The following is a 17984-nucleotide window of genomic DNA, read 5'->3' as shown; positions in this document are numbered from 1 at the left end:
GATTACAGGAGTGAGCTATCATTTTGAAGAAATATCATTCTTCAAAAGATATTTTATCTTTTGAAGAATGGGTATCATACCCTGTGTTGAGCCATTTTGCTCCTTATATGTCTCAACTTAAGGTGATAAGTATATAACAGTAAACAGTTTATAATCACTGAAAATTGTTTCTTTTTATTTATTTATTTTTTTGAGACAGGGTCTTGCTCTGTTGCCCATGTTGGAGTGTAGTGGTGCAACCACAGATCACTGTAGCCTCGACCTCCTAAGCTCACGCAGTCCTCTTCCCTCAGCCTCCCAAATAGCTGGGGTTGGTTATAGGTGCATGCTACCGCATCAAGCTAAGTTTTACATTTTTTTGTAGAAACGGGGGCTTGCTATGTTGCCAGGCTGGTCTCAAACTCCTGGGTTCAAGGAATCCTCCTAAAGGCTGGGATTACAGGTATGAGCCAGCATGCCCAACCATGAAAATTTAAAAGGTAAGTCTAGGTTGCTACTAAATTATTATTTTAGAAACAGGACTCACTATGTTGCCCAGGCTGTAATGCAGTAGTTATTCACAGATGTAATCATAGCACACTACAGCCCTGAATTCCTGGGCTCAAGCAATCCTCCTGCCTCAGCCTCCCAAGAAGCTGAAACAATAGGTGTGTGCCTCCATACCCAACTTCAAAATTATTTTTATTTGAATCATAATTTACATGTATGACTCTGTCCAAGTAATTTTATTTCCATTAATATTAGTAACACTGACAAAGGGCCCTAATATATAAAGCTCATCCTTGATCAACAATCAAGTAAATTTCTGTTATTTTTCCAGGAACTGATTTCCAATTTCTTAGAAACACTATGGCCAGGGAGTTCGAGAACACCCTGGGCAACATAGTGATACCTCATCTCTACAAAAAAATGTAAAAATTAGCTGGCCATGGTGGCATGAGCCTGTATTTCCAGCTACTCAGGAGGATCGCCTGAGCTCAGGAGTTTGAGGCTGCAGTAAGCTATGATTGCACCACTGCACTCCAGCCTGGGTGGCAGAGCAAGACCCTGTGCATGGAAAGAAAGGAAAGAAGAAAAGGAAAGGAAAAAAGGAGAGGAAAGAAGAGGAGAGGGGAGGGGAGAAAGAAACACTGTAGGCAGATAAACCATCATGTTTCACATCTCTTTTTCCTTTTCCCTCTTTTTTTGTTACTCCCAAGATACAAGCCGCACTGGCCATTTCCTGTTCTTACCACACTGCTCTGTGCTCCTCATCCCCACACCAACCACAGTGCTGGCTCATTCCCCAAAGCTGCCACTGATTTTAAGCTTTCACTGTTTTTAATCAAACAATAAATACAAGTGGGTACTAGATTAACATTTCAATAAATAATGAATTACTGAATCCATAAATGTCTCCTACCAGTGTGAATAAAGTGCCTGGTATTTCAGGAAAGGGAGGTGGGAACATCCACAGAATGAGACAGACTCCCTTGGGCTGTGAAGGGTGCATGCAATTTTAGGAGTGGAGTTGACAAGGGAGTCCCAGACAGAGGGAACAAATTAAACAAACACAGAGAACAGTTACACTGCATGACATGTTCTCACATCAAATCAGAGAGAACAAACCAAGAAGAGAACCATCTTTTCTTTCTTTTTTTTTTTTTTTTGAGACGCAGTCTCGCTCTGCTGCCCAGGCTGGAGTGCAGTGGCCAGATCTCAGCTCACTGCAAGCTCCGCCTCCCGGGTTTACACCATTCTCCTGCCTCAGCCTCCCGAGTAGCTGGGACTACAGGCGCCCGCCACGTCGCCCGGTTAGTTTTTTGTATTTTTTATTAGAGACGGGGTTTCACCGTGTTAGCCAGGATGGTCTCGATCTCCTGACCTCGTGATCCGCCCGTCTCGGCCTCCCAAAGTGCTGGGATTACAGGCTTGAGCCACCACGCCCGGCCGAGAACCATCTTTTCTAAAAACAACAGAGTCTGGCTCTGGTATGGCACTGGGAACCCCTTGGGGCCTATCCTCTGCTGACAACAACTAGAAACTGGATAAAATACAACTCCCCAAGAACTCTGAGTGAATAAAAGATGGCAGACTGTATGTGCAGGGAATCAAAACTGGGAGGGTCTGCTATTGGGATGGGCTTCCTGTTTCCTCTCTGTTTTATTCCCTTTTGACCCTGTGGAGTGTGGTGGCAATGTGATTGAGATCCTTAAGGCAAGCCTGCTGCATTCTACCCAGGGGAACAAGAAAAGAAGCCCAGGCAGACAGGTGCTACAGGGAGAATCCTGGAGGGGACAGAACCAGAGAAAAATCCTCTAGTTCTGCACATGAACCCACCAGGCTCAGGCTGCCCTGAAGTATGCATGTACAGACAGACTCAAAACAGCATAGGTTTGGAAAGGAACTGAGGTTTCAATCAACAAAAGGCAAGACAGAGCCTACTATCTAAACAGATCGCCAGCTAGAGAATTATAAGCCAGCATCTACGCAAGAGAATCCAGTAGTTCTCCTTATCTTACTTGCAGTTTTGCTCTCCCTGGCTTCAGTTACTGGAGATATAGTGCAATAAGATATTTTGAGACAGACAGACCACATTCACATAACTTTTATTATAGTACACTGTTTGAATTATTCTCTTTTATTATTGTTATTATTGTTACTTACTGTGCCTAATTTATAAATTAAACTTTATCATATGTGTGTATGTATAGGAAAAAAACAGTATACATAAGGTTTGGTATTATCCATGGTTTCAGGATTCCACTGGGGATCTTTGAACGTATCTCCTACAGATAAGAAGGGACTACTATATTCACAAATTACATTCAAAAATTAACTGATAAAAAGAATCGGGAGAATGTATCCATCTCAACAGAAAATGGATGCTAACTCTATGCTGACCCATATGTTGGAATGATAATATAAGGACCTTAAAGCAACTATTTTAACTATGCTCCAGGAGGTCAAGAAAAAAACTCATGCAATAAAGGAAAGGGTGGGTATCTCAGCAGAAAAAGAGGAAATATTTTTTAATAAACCAAATGGAAATTTTACAACTGGAAAATAAAATACCTAAGATAAAATAGTCACTAGATGGACTTCCTAGAAGAACAAGTAAGACAAAAGAAAGCAAGAGTAAGATTGAAGACAAATCAATAGAAATTATCTAATCTGATGAATAAACAACAAAAAGAATGAATAAAAATGAACAGAGTCAGGAACTTATGGAACGATGTCAAAAGGCATGACGTATGTCTAACTGGATTCCCACGAGACCAAGAGAAATTGGGACAAAAAGTATTTGAAGAAACACAATGACCAAAAATTCCCCAAATTTGGTGACAAAAATGTGCAGATTCAAGAAAGTCAGTGAACTTTAGATGGGATAAATTCAAACAGAACCAGGCCTAGACACATCATCATCAAACTGCTGATAACCAATGATAAAGAAAAAAATCCTGAAAGCAGCCAGAAAAACATGACACATCACATATGAGCCACAACAACAGGAATAGCGAGGATATCATCTTCAGAGACATAGCGGCCAAAAGATACTACAAGGGGCAGGGAAAATCTACCCAGATTCTACATTCTGAGAAAGTGTCCTTCAAGAATGACACAGAAATAAAGATATCTTCAGAGAAGGAAAAAACTAACGAGTTCATCACAAGTAGACCTGCATTACAAGAACTGCTAAAGGAAGATTTTCAGGCTAAAGGAAAATGACACAAGAGAAAAACTTGGGTCTTAGGAATAAACGATGAGTACAGAGTGGTAAGTATAATAAAAGATATATACTTATGTTCTAAAGAATACGTGACAAAAACCACATATGTTCTTTAGAATATGTATGACTGTTTAAAGTACAATATTATCTAGTGGTGTTTTCATTATATGTTACTTCATAAACATACATGAAATCCATCCACACACACATCAATATATCATTACTTCATAATGATAAAAGGAGTATTTTGACAGGGCATGGTGGCTCATGCTTGTAATCCCAGCACTTTGGAAGGCCGAGGTGGACAGATCACCTGAGGTTAGGAGTTCGAAACCAGCCTGACCAACATGGCAAAACCCCATCTCTACTAAAAATACAAAATTAGCTGGATGTGGTGGCACATGCCTGTAATCCCAGCTACTTGGGAGGAGAATGGCTTGAATCTGGGAGGTGCAGGTTGCAGTGAGCCAAGATCATGCCACTGCTCTCCAGCCTGGGCAACGAGAGCAAAATTCCATCTCAAAAAAAAGTATTTCCACCATGGCATGTGTATACTTATGTAACAAACTTGCACGTTCTGCACATGTACCCCAGAACTTAAAGTATAATAAAAACAAATAAATAATTTCATCAGGAAGACAGCAGTTATCCATGTGTATGTGCCTAATAACAGAATCAAAATACAGTACGTAAAACTACACAGAATTAAAGGGAGAAATAGACAATTCTACAATCACAGGAGATTTTGACATCCTTATCTCAGCAGAGATGGAACTACACAAACAAACAGTAAAGACATAGAAGATCTGAAAAGTATCCCTGACTACCTTGATCTCACTGAAATTTATAAAACCTGATACCCAGGAACTGCAGAATATACAAAATTTTCCAATTTACATGGGTATTGGGTATTTACATAGACCATATGTTGGCACATAAAAGAAGTCTCAATAAAATTTAAAAGGAACGAAACCATACAGAGGGTGTTTTCTGACCACAGTGGAATTTAGAAATCACTAAGATAGTCAGAAAACCCAGGTTTTTGGAAATTAAAACACTTTTAAATATTTAATGGCTCAAGTTACATGAGAATCAGAAAAATACATTGAACTGAATGACATACCAAAATTTGCAGAATGCAGGAAGCAGTACTTTAGAGGGACACATGTAATTTTAAATGCTTATATTACAAGGAAGAAAAGGTATAAAATCAACAGTTTCTGCCTAAAGAAACAAGAAAAAGAAAAGCAAATACAAAGTAAGAGGAAAAGAAAAAAATAGTAAAGATGATACTAGAAATCAATTAAATAGAAAACAGATAATAAAGAAAATCAACAAAGTCAAAAACTGGTCCTTTGAAAAAGATCAACAAAACTGACAAACTTTTACCCAGATGAATCAAGTGTTAAAAAATAGAACACAAATAACCAATATGTGGAATGAAAAAGGGGTTCCCTCCACAGACACTACAGACAATAAAAAGGATGAGAATAATGTGGACTGTTATACCAACAATTTGATGACGTTGATGAAATGGACAAATTTACTTTAAAAAACAAGTAAGGAAGGCAGAAATTTAAAAAGAAAATGGACAAAGTGATTGAAAAGTACAATTTAACAAAAATGACACAAAAAGAAATATATACATATATATTTTTTGAGACAGAATCTTGCTCTGTTTCCCAGGCTGGAATGCAGTGGCATGATCTCTGCTCACTGCAACCTCCACCTCCCGGGTTCAAGCGATTATCCTGCCTCAGCCTCCTGAGTAGCTGGGACTACAGGTGCCCACCACCACGTCCAGCTAATTTTTGTATTTTTAATAGAGGCAGGGCTTCACCATATTGGCCAGGCTGGTCTCCAACTCCTGACCTCAAATGATCCGCCCACCTAGGCCTCCCAAAGTGCTGGAATTACAGGCGCGAGTCACCATTCCCAGCCAGAAACAGAAAGTTTAAATTCTCGGCCGGGCGCAGTGGCTCACGTCTGTAATCCCAGCACTTCGGGAGGCCAAGGCGGGCGGACCATGAGGTCAGGAGATCAAGACCATCCTGGCTAACACGGTGAAACCCCGTCTCTACTAAACAAAAAAAATAAAAAATAAAAAAATTAGCTGGGTGTGGTGGCAGGTGCCTGTAGTTCTAGCTACTCGGGAGGCTGAGGCAGGAGAATGGCATGAACCTGGGAGGTGGAGCTTGCAGTGAGCCAAGATCGCGCCACTGCACTCCAGCCTGGGCGACAGAGTGAGACTCTGTCTCAAAAAATATAAAATAAATAAATAAATAAATAAATAAATAAATTAATTCTCTATCAGTATCGACTAAGGAAATTATATACATTATCAAAAATCTTCCCTAAGGGAAAACCCATGCCCAAATAGGATAGGTTTCACTGGTGAATCCTATCAAATATTCAAGTATGAAATAATGAGGATCTTATATAATTTTTCTCCCCCTTTAGAGATGGAGTTTTGCTCCTGTTGCCCAGGCTGGAGTACAATGGTACAATCTTGCCTCACCGCAACCTCTGCCTCCCGGGTTCAAGAGATTCTCCTGCCTCAGCCTCTGAGTAGCTAGGATTACAGGCATGCGCCACCATGCTTGGCTAATTTTATATTTTTGGTAGAGACGAGTTTTGTCCATATTTGTCAGGCTGGTCTTGAACTCCTGACCTCAGGTGATCCGCCCAGCACCTCAGCCTCCCAAAGTGCTGGAATTACAGGCGTGAGCCACCACGCCTGGCCATAAACTTCTTTTTAAAATAGAGAAGGAAACATGCCTTACTCATCTTATGAGTCCATGATAACCCTAATACCAAAACCTGATGAAGATATTACAAAAAAGAAAATTACAGACCAATATCCCACTTTGATATAGATGCTAAATCCTTAAGGGATCATCATGACCATATTGGGTTTACTCCAAGAATGCAAGATTGACTTCATATTTTAAAAGCAGCAAAGTAATACTTCATAAACACAATAAAGGAGAAAAACAATATGATTAAGCTGATGCAGAAAAATTATTTGATAGAATTCAACACGCGTTCATAATAAAACTCTCAGAAAACCAGGAATAGAAGGGAATTTCCTCAGTCTGATAAAAAGGCATTTACAAAAACATTACCATTTTTTAAAGCTGAATGAGTGAGTTGTCTTCTCTAACATCAAGAATAAGACTAAGATGCTCATTTTACCACTTATATTCAAGATTGTACTTGAGGTCCTCATGGTTTTAACAAAGCAGGAAAATGAAATAAATGGCATAAAGTTCAGAAAGAAAGGTGACACTATCTGCAGATGATATGATAGAAAATCCCAGAGAATCTGCAAAACAAGAACTAAAACTACCAAGTTAGCAAAGATACAAAGTTAATATATAAAAAGCAATTTACATTAGCAGCAAATAATTGGAAAATATAATACAATTTTGAAAATAAATCCATTTATAACAGTGCCAAAAAACATAAAATACTTAGGAATAAATCACAAAAGACATCCAAGATCTCCATACTGAAAAAATACAAATCACTGAAATTAAAGATATCTAAATTAACATAGATATGTCATATTAATGAACTGGATAACTCTGTATTGTTAAGATAGCAACTCCCCCAAACTGAACTATAGTCAATACAGTCCCAGTAAAAATCTCAGCAGTTTTTCTTTATACAAATTGACAAGCAGATTCTAAAATGTAAATATAAATGCAAATCAACTAAAATAAAGTAGTTTTCATAAAGAAAAGCAAAGTTGAGCCAGGTGCCATGGTTCATGCCTATAATCTCAGCATGTTGGGAGGCTGAGACGGGCAGATTGCTTGAGCCCAGGAGTTCCATACCGTCCTGGGCACATAGCGAAACCCTGTCTCCACAAAAAAAGACAAAAAAATTAGCCAGGCATGGTGGCGTACACTTGTGGTCCCAGCTACTTGAGAGGCTGAAGTGGGAGTACTGCTTGAGCCTGGGAGGTTGAGACTGCAATGAGTCATGATCAAGTGACAGAGTAAGACCCTGTCTCAAAAAAAAGAGAAGTTTGAGAACTCATCCTGTCTGACTTAAAAATGTACTATAAAGTGATAGAAATGAAGACAGTTTGCTATTGTGGAGAAAAAAAAAAAAAAAAACACAAAGCAAGGGCTACAACAGAGCATCCAGAAATAGACCCACACATACGTGGTCAACTGAGTTTCCAAAAAATTGCCAAGGCGACTCAATTATGAAAGATTTTTGAACAAATGGGGCTAGATAGATATCTATATGGAAAAAGTAAACAGCTACCCCCTACCTCACACCATTTACAAAAATTTTCTTCCAATGCATCAGAGACCTAAATCCGTAACATTTCTAAAAGAAAACAGGAGAAGACAGGTAAGATGAGCCTGATTTGCCAGTTTAAAGGGGAGCCTGCTGGCCAAATCTGAGATAATTGAACACAAAATAAATAAGGACAGTAGTAGGTTATATCCCACTAAATAAAATTGGAATCCCTGAGTCTTTATTGATAATCTTTAAAAAGTAAATAAGTACGTAAACAGAAGGGAGGGTGCCTGTCTACAATAAGACGTCGAGTAGTATAAATGAATGGTAGAGTTAGAAATTACTATTTTGCAACCATTATTGCCAACACTGGTTTGGGCCAGGAGTCATCCACAAATGCGAAATATGGAGGGGTAAGTCTTAGGAGAAGCAGGACATCTGTATGTCTCAAAGCAGCTCCCACATTTATTTGTTAGTTGGAAAGGAAAAATAAATAAATAAATGGCATCATACAGTGGAGAGAGCAAACAATCTAAATTATTATCACCAGGCTGGGCATGGTAGGTAAAGCCTGTAATCCCAGTACTTTGGGAGGCCAATGCTCACTTGAGGATCACTTGAGGTCAGGAATTCAAGACTAGCTTGGCAAAACATTTTGAAAAATACAAAATTAGCCAGGTATGGTAGTGCGTGCCTGTAATCCCAGCTACTTGGGGCGTTGAGGTAGGAGAATCGCTTGAACCTGGGAGATGGAGGTTGCAGTGAGCCAAGATTGCGCCACCGCACTCCAGCCTGGGCAAAAAGACTCTGTATCAAAAAAAAAAAAAAAAACAGAAACAAAAAAAATCACCAATAAAAGGCAGATGGACACTCTGCCCCACGCATGATTTGCTAACCTGAGGAATATTCTGGCCAGAGGCAGATCACCTGAGTCCCACCATAAGGAAACATAAGACAAACCCAAACAGAGGAACATTACTCAAAAGTGTCAGTATTAGGATACACAAAGCCTTTTGGAGACTAAACAGACACATCAAATAAATGCAGTCCATCATTCTGTACTGATCCTGTCATAGAGGTAGAGAAAATGCCACAAAGGACATTACTGGGACAATTGACAAAACTGAAATTGGGCTTTAGAGGAAAAATGAAAGCTCTGAGGTTTATCACCGAACTGTAGTTAAATAAAAAGATACTCTTTTTCTTAAGAAATAAACACTGATGTGTAACAAGGCAAAGGGATGTATCCAGCTCAGGCTCACAACTGGTTCAGAAAATAAATAATATGTAGGGTCTGGTAGAAAAGAAAAAAATACAAATGCTAACATGGAAACATGTTTAAAATGTTATTTAAAAAATCAGTGAATCTGGGTTAAAGGCACCCAGGAGAGTACTACTTTTCTTGCAACTTTTCCAGAAGAACTCATCTCAAAATAAAAAGTTAAAAAAACAAAAAAAAAATTGTAGTAGTGGAGGAAATAATGGAAGAACATGACACTTGGAGTCAGAGTCCTTGAGTCCTATTTCCTATGCACATCTGCATGCAATAAACCACAACCTCTCTGATTTTATTACATGGTTAGCACCTGCCCTATGGATTCCACAGGGTAGTTACAGGATGGGAGAAGATGATGACATGAAAATGACCCGAGACCTGGGAAAGTGACACGACTGTGTAATGGAGTTGAGAGATAGGAGGCAAGAATGTACAAAATCCTAGTTATAAAATCGGATAATAAAAATCATTATGTAGTCGTCGTCTTTGTTGTCATCTAACTACTTAACATTCCATTGTGAGAGGAGCAAATGCACACTGACCCTGTCTCCCTTCCTGGAGGTGCAGGTTCAGGATCAGCCACCAGTACCTCCCGACAGCAGCATCCCCACAGGGCAAGCGGGAAAGAGGACACGGCAGACACAGAGAGCGCTATCGGAAACTACTTACATGGGAAACAGGAAGGATGGAAAACAGCTGCACTAGGCTCAAATCCCACATTTCTCTAAACCATGGTTTGGAAGAAAAACCATTCCAACAATTTCAAAAAACAATCCACATTTGACTCAAAGGGACCACGTCTTACCGATTTGTGATGACGTCATCCCAGATGTTCATTGGGTCCATTTTAGCATCTGGATATCTGTTTGTCCAGGTGTTCAGAAGTCTCTTCAGGGGAACTTGAGATGATAAATTGCCTAAAAATAGTATTAGAGGGTGACTATACCCACAGCTCAATTATAAGACCAAATGACAAAGTAAGGTCATTATCAGTAAATAGAAAACTCAGACTTCTGCCCAAATTACAAAAAAGTCGTTTCTTTCACAAAAGGACACAAAGTTACCATACTAAATTTAATGTATTCTAACATTTAAACTCAATTGCTTAAGGATGGAGAAATAAACATGCACAAATTCCTTTTACATTTATTACAGGTCTACAGTCCATCTGTAATATCAAAATCTAAAAAGCATTGATAACTAAAAAGATTTTCATAGGGTTGCAGCAAATTTTCTTGGCAAAAAAAAAAAATCTTTGTATATGGCATCAATGTGAATATTCGTAACTTAAGCTGGAGAGTTATAGAATACTGTCCTAGCCCCTGGCATGTACACAGATAATATTTCTAGTGTCCAAAACATTCTGGCCTCAAGGGTCTCAGAAAAGAGATTCATAATAATCTTTATGAAACTGAAAATCCACATTGCTAATGTGTTTTCTTTCTGTTGGAGGAAAACAGCAGTCAGGAACACAAGCTTAGATAAGACAGTTCTGGGTTCAAAATTTAAATCTTTTACTTATATAAGCTTAGGCAAGTCATTCAATCTCTATAAGCCTCTAAAAAATGAGGAGGAAAAAAAATCCATCTCGTGAAGTTGTTATAAAGACTAGGAAACACTGGCCGGGTGCAGTGGCTCACGCCTGTATCCCAGCACTTTGGGAGGCCGAGGCAGGTGGATCACGAGGTCAGGAGGTCCAGATCATCCTGGCTAACATGGTGAAACCCCATCTCAACTAAAAATACAAAATATTAGCTAGGAGTGGTGGCGGGCGCCTGTAGTCCCAGTTACTCGGGAGGCTGAGGCAGGAGAATGGCATGAACCTGGGAGGCAGAGCTTGCAGTGAGCCGAGATTGTGCCACTGTGCTCCAGGCTGGGTGACAGAGGGAGACTCCATCTCAAAAAAAAGACTAGGTAATACTGATAAAGAGATTAACATAGCTCCTGAAAGTAGAATGCACTTAATAAATGATACATCATTAATATGTACTTGAAAAATAATTTTCCAAAATTAAAATAGAAAATAACTAGGTAGATATATATATCTTTTTAGTATTCTGAAAAGCATCTTTTGTAATTATTTTTAATTATTTAAGACAAAAATGAAATTCAGATTAACAAATAAAACATTTTACCTTTGCAAAGATGTATTCTTCCCCTTAGATTCTTGGGTGACCTCCCATAGGCACTGGGATAAAACCCACTCATCAGCAATACAAAGGCCTTCTTGATGTGGGCCCTGCTGCCCGCAGCCTTCCCACCCTCCCTTCAAACCAGGATACCCAGTACCCTCAGTGTGCACCTCATGGGCACCACAGCTTTCTGTCTGCAAGCCCCTGCCTCTTCCCCACTGCTCAGCACCCTCCTCCAAGAGTCCTGCACCCTCTCAGGCCAGGGTGGGCCCCACTACCCTTGTGGGCAGGTGTCCTCTGGAGTCACCCCACTACTCCAAAAGCTTCACTAAGGTAGGCAGCATGTTTTCTTTCACTTTGCAGCCCTGGTCAGAACACTGCCTGACCATTTTAAACATTTATTTCAATGATCTGAAAATATATATTTGTAAAGGAAATTCGATAGAGTTTCCAACCCATACATTAAGAAACATGCACTTTCACTAAGCAGAAAATAATTTAGATGCTAAAACTCTTCCACAATTAGAAATGAAAAAAATGACAGATGAAAAAAATTACCTTGTTTGCTTATAAAGCCGATGAACTCCTGAATTTCTGTTAAAGCCTGTACAGACTGCAATTTGGTGAGTCTACTTCGGTGTAAGAGGACATCAATACTAGAATAATTCTTTAAAAAAAAAAAGGGCATTTACAAATGACGTGTTATAAACCAAGCTGTGACTTTAAGTTTTTAACAGTACTCTAAATTATGAAATGTAGCAATTATTCTATAAATATGCCTCAGAATGGTTAATAATTAGGTCACAGACACAGTTAACAGTTTAAATTAAAAAAAAATAATTTAAGGTTTCAGTCACATTTTGGCTCAATGAAATCAATAAAACTGACATCACCAGGCTATCACTGCCTCAACTTGCCACCAAGTTTTAATAATCCCAACATCCTATAATGTAAAACTGCTGACTACAGAAGCCAATTCTTCTTTTGATAAACTTCCTCAAGAGTGCTAATCAACTTCAACACATTAAATAAAAATGAAAACAATGAATGAATTTGCTTCTATGCTAAATGTCACTAACGTATGTTAAATGTTATAATAAACTCTATACAAGACATTCACTTACAAACAAACAACTGTCAGGAAAAGATTTGGAGAAAAGCAAAAAGGAAAGAAAGAGTGGCAGAAAACAATCAGGGAAGATCAACCCCCACTCTTCTCCACAAAGTAAACAAACTTCCATTCCGCTACCCCAAATAGAAAAGTCTACTCTTGGCCAGGAGCGATGGCTCACATCTGTAATCCCAGCACTTTGGGAGACTGAGGCAGGTGAATCACCTGACATCAGGAGTTCAAGACCAGCCTGGCCAACATGGTGAAACCTCGTCTCTACTAAAAATACAAAACTTAGCCGAGCGCCCGTAATCCCAGCTACCCAGGAGGCTGAGGCAGGAGACTCACTTGAACCAGATTGTGCCATTGCACTCCACTATCTAGGTGACAAAAGGGAAACTCAGTCTCAAAAAAAAAAAAACCCTACTCTCAAGTGTTCTTTAAGAGTATGAGAAAGGTAACAAAAGGGAAAAAAAATGAAACCTTTCTAAAACAGGAAAAAAAGATTAAAAAAGGCATTAAGATAAATGACAGAATGAACAGCATTACTGGAAGAACAGAAAGAAGGAAATAGGTGGTATGAAAATAGTACTTGAAAATTTTTGTTGATTTTTTTCATGAGTTTACTGAGTTTTAAAAATATCCTAGAAATAGTATATTTCAGATAGATCCACATTATAATATATATATATACACACACACACATATATATAATATATAGTATTACCTGCATAAAACTCTGAATGCCATTTTGAATGTAGTATTTGGCTCTGTCAACATCATCTTGCAGGAGGTAAAGCAGACTCAGCTCTTGACTGTAATGAAGCTCTAAAATAGCCTTCTGGAGCTCCCCATGCATAGCTTTGTCAATAAATGTCAGCAGGGACTGGTCAGCCTCTCCCTGGAGCAGCAGCTTCAGCTTGCTGCGGATCATGTAAGGTAGATACGTTTCCTAAGGAACATAAAAATATACTTGTAACTACAGAAAGCCAACTGGAGTATGTCTAATTATTTTATTTCTGTAATATTCTCTGCTATATTTTCATAGATCAAGATTTAGAATCAAAGCGATGATGTCTGATGTCTGAAACAGTAATCTCTAATTTTTAAAAAAAATTCATCTAAAATAGCTTGTTTTGTAACCACAAAACATATAGGAATGCGTTCTACAAAAAATTGGGGACTACTTTTAGCTGGAAGATGATTTGGATGTTACATACAAACTGAGGAATTTACAAGCACAGTCAGGATAGGTATGGTGTGAAGAAACCAGGAGAGCCTCTTGTCCCAGGAGCTGGGAGGCTTGTGTTTAGTCAGTGATCTGGGGCGACTTCTTGTAATATAAGAGACAACAGTAAATATTCTCCCATGTAGTCATACTAGGAATGTTAATATTTATTTTAAAATGCATTGCATTCATTTTGAAAAGATGATTAGCTAAAAGTGATAAGAGATTTAACGATACTATGGGGTTTGTAGGTGGAGTCAGGTCATGCAACTCCCTGGTGCTTCACAACTACTACCTGTTTTTGAAACATTTTAAACAACTTAAACACCTATCTAAAATATTTATTTCAATCACTTAAAAATAATTTTACCCACCTGATAAAATGGTTCACTCCAGATTTTATTTAGGTCTGGGGGGGTCTCACTGTCTACACTGGCTGTAGAACAGTATTCAAGTGATTTCCACTCAGCAAGGTGGTTGTAACAGTCAAGGGATGCAAGTTCCCAAAAATCCTTCTCGGCGTCTGTGGGCTCACCATCTACCCAGTCTTGTTTATTGAGAGCCTGGCGGAGAAAAGTTAATAAAACTATTTTACAAAGTTGGAAAGAATACCAACGAGAACATGTAAAAAGGAAGAATGTAACAATCACACTAAAAACAATCATTTTCAGATTTGTGGCAAGGAGAGAGAAAAGAGAAGCTATTCAGAGTAACACTGAATGGAAGAAAAACCAAAAGGAATTTTACAGTACTAAATGAATAGAAAAACCCAGCTGGGCACGCTGGCTCACGCCTGTGATCCTAGCACTGTGGGAGGCTAAGGCAGGTGGGTCACTTGAGGCCAGAAGTTTGAGACCAGCCTAGGCAACATGGCTTAACACTGTCTCTACAAAAAACACAAAAACTAGCTAGGTGTGATGGCAAACACCTGCAGCCCCAGCTTCTTGGGAGGCTGAGGTGGGAAGATCACCTGGGCCCAGCAGGTTGAGGCTGCAGTAAGCTGAGATCATGCCACTGCACTGCAGCCTGGGTGACCCTGTTTTGAGAGAGAGAAAAACACACACACACACACACACACACACACACACACACACACACACACACACACACACAAATCCTAACTAGGAAGAAGACATTTCTCTGAGAAACTTACCAATGAAACCAATTACTAAGACTGAATACTTTTAATCACAATAACTTGATTTATATCTCTACTCGGGGTTATTTACCACATAACAAGTTCTTACAATAAAATTAGAATACAGGACATTTGTAGAAAATTGCAGAGGATTTTAAAACCTGGACTGCTCATTGAAGAGTTTCACAGGTCACAGACCCTGAATTTCAACACCTACACCTGAATAGCCACTGACAAAATGTACAAAACTGAACTTATAGTCATCTGCCCAAATACTTCTTTACCTCTGATGTAGTTTGAATATGTGTCCCCACCTAAACCTCATGTTGAAATGTAATCCTCAATGTCAGAGGTGGGGCCTGGTGAGAGGTGTTTGGATCAATGGGGGCAGATCCCTCACGAATGAAGTGGGCCATTCCCTTGGTGATGAGTGATCCTAGCACTTTGGGAGGCCCAGGCATGATGGCTTGAGCTCAGGAGTTCACAACCAGCCTGGGCAACATAGTGACACCTCGTCTCTACAAAAAAATTTTAAAAATTAGCCAGGCATGTTGGTGCATGGCTGAAGCCCCAGCTACTCAGGTGGCTGAGGTGGGAGGATCGCTGGAGCCTGGGAGGACTGCTGGAGCCTGGGAGCCATGATCATGCCACTGCACTCCAGCCTGGGTGACAGAATGAGACTCTGTCTCTAAATAAATAAAAGTATATGGCACCCCCTCCCCAACTGTCTCTCTCTTGCTACTGCCTTTCACCATATGAAGTGCCTGCTCCTGCTTTGCCTTCTATCAATGAGTAAAAGCTCCCCAAGGCCTCCCCTGAAGCCAAGCAGAAGCCAGCACCTTACTTCCTGTATAGCCCGTGGAACTGTGAACCAATTAAACCTCTTTTCTTTATAAATTACTTTAGAAATGCACGAACAGCCTAATACAACTTCTTTATAATTTTTTTTTTAACTAACTGAAAGAAAACAACCTATTCAAATAGAAACTGTGTAAGAGCAGACAGAAAAACAATATACAGTTTCATAGTATGGTAGGCCCTCACTTAAGTGAACACCCTATAAGGAAACCAATTTTCTTCCTCATCAACATTGTAACCAACAAGGATCTGCTGTACCTTGTTTTGCTTAAAGTTATAGTTCAGCAGAAAACAAAAGTGTTGTAGTAAATGTCATATTTTGCCAGAGATCAATCTTACCTCATCATACTGCTTAGCAGCTTCAGAATAATCACTTCTGGCTTCTGCTAACAATGCATTCTGAGTGATTTGCTTTGTTCCTATCTCACTGCTAAAAATCCCACGGAGGACGTCGTATTCTCCAATTGATCTATACAGTCTACAAAACAAATCAAAAAGGCCAAATCAATGAACACCCCAGTATTTTAAAAGTATTTATTCTAATGAAATGATAGTAAATCAAGTTGCCACACATTATATTAACAAAAGAAGAGACATAAAATGTTACTTTAATTTTGCTAAAAATATAAAATTTAAGAAACTATGAAGTTACCCCTAGGTTTTATAACTTTAATCATACATAAGGCAGAATTTATTCAGATGTGCATTTAAAGTGGAATCTGGGACAGGCGTGGTGGCTCATGCCTGTAATCCCAGTACTTTGTGAGGCTGAGGTGGGTGGATCACCTGAGGTCAGAAGTTCAGACCAGCCTGGCCAACATGGTGAAACCCCATCTCTACTAAAAATACAAAAAATTAGCTGGGCATGGTGGTGCGTGCCTGTAGTCCCAGCTACTTGGGAGGCTGAGGCAAAGAACTGCTTGAACCCAGGAGGTGGAGGTTGCAGTGAACCGAGAACGCCCCACTGCACTCCAGTCTGGGTAACAGAGCAAGACTTCGCCTCAGAACAAAACAAACCAAAAGTGGAATTTGAAAATATCAAAGGTTCACAGTATACAAGATGTGTCATTACATAAGGTTCTCCAGTATTAATCCATGAAAATATCTGCAGGTGACCCATTTGGAATCCTTGTCTAGCCCCCAAAAACCCGGAAGCAAAGAAAAAATAATCCTGACTACTGATGCCATGTTTAATCCATGTTCTATGGACCATCTCAATTTGTTGGAGTATTCATTCATTTCTTCACTTTAACAAAATTCTGGCTTCACCCTTTCAATCAAGTTTCCCAGTCCATGATATTCTCAAAGTGTTTATTAGGTTTGTTCCCTTCCTCCAGGAAATTTCTTTCCATCTTGCAGTCTCAACCCAAATGTTATTTCTTCCTGAACCAGCCAGCCAAGGACTGCTCCCTCCTTAGTTCTCCTGCTGTTCAGTTTCCTTCTGGGTACTAAGTCTCTTGGATTTACATCAAAAGAGCCCTATGGGCTCTCTCCTAGAGCTTATGAATTCTGAATTCAATAAAATCTGGTAGATGTGGCTCTCTTATTGCCCTGATTACAGAATGTTAGGGGTAATAAATCAGCAGTAAAGGTGGGTGGGTAGGTAGGTGGTGGAGCAGTAGCTCATGGCGTCAGAGTCAAAGAAGAGGGAGAGCTACATACATGTCTCAGGAAAGACAACACCTACGTACCCCTATACTGGTTCCCAGGTCCCTGGATTATGTTCACTGTAACATGGTTAAAATAGTGGTCATGACATATAAAAAAAAAGCTAAGGCCGGGTGTGGTGGCTCACGGCTGTAATCCTAGCACTCTGGGAGGCCGGGGCGGGAGGATCATGAGGTCAAGAGATCGAGACCATCCTGGCTAACACAGCGATACCCCTTCTCTACTAAAAATATAAAAATTAGCCAGGCGTGCTGGCATGTGTCTGTAACCCCAGCTACTTGGGACGCTGAGGCAGGAGAATCACTTGAATCCAGGAGCCAGAGGTTATAGTAAGCCAAGATCGTGCCACTGCACTCCAAGGGCGACAAAGCAAGACTCTTGTCTCAAAAACAAAACAAAACAAAAAACACTAAACTTGTTCACAATGCTCAGAAATGAATGCAAAAATATCACACAAGCATGAGAATGTACTTAACACAGTTAGAAAAAAATGTTTAAAGTTTAGGCCCTTAAAAGTTGTTTGCTCCGCTTACTTAGTAAATACACATTATGTATGTTTACCACTCCTGGAAATAGTAAACATACAAGGTGTCACTTCCTGTTCACT

General features: G+C 39.5%; 1 protein-coding gene across 1 annotated transcript in view; it reads right to left on the bottom strand.

Moving 5' to 3' along the window:
• Window positions 1-17984, bottom strand: part of PRKDC (protein kinase, DNA-activated, catalytic subunit) — a 178103-nt gene that overhangs the window by 35556 nt on the left and 124563 nt on the right. Inside the window, exons 63-67 of the mRNA XM_026456198.1 lie at window positions 16049-16187; window positions 14088-14276; window positions 13213-13437; window positions 11933-12041; window positions 10048-10159 (exon numbers count right to left, since the gene is read on the bottom strand). Of these exons, the coding sequence (XP_026311983.1) occupies window positions 10048-10159; window positions 11933-12041; window positions 13213-13437; window positions 14088-14276; window positions 16049-16187 (774 nt within the window). The remainder of the gene's footprint in view (window positions 1-10047; window positions 10160-11932; window positions 12042-13212; window positions 13438-14087; window positions 14277-16048; window positions 16188-17984) is intronic.

The sequence above is a fragment of the Piliocolobus tephrosceles genome, chromosome 7 (genome assembly GCF_002776525.5).
Source record: "Piliocolobus tephrosceles isolate RC106 chromosome 7, ASM277652v3, whole genome shotgun sequence".
Classification (NCBI taxonomy): Eukaryota; Metazoa; Chordata; class Mammalia; order Primates; family Cercopithecidae; genus Piliocolobus; species Piliocolobus tephrosceles.
Note: the sequence above shows the minus strand (reverse complement) of the source record. Positions and strands in the feature narration are given on the sequence as shown.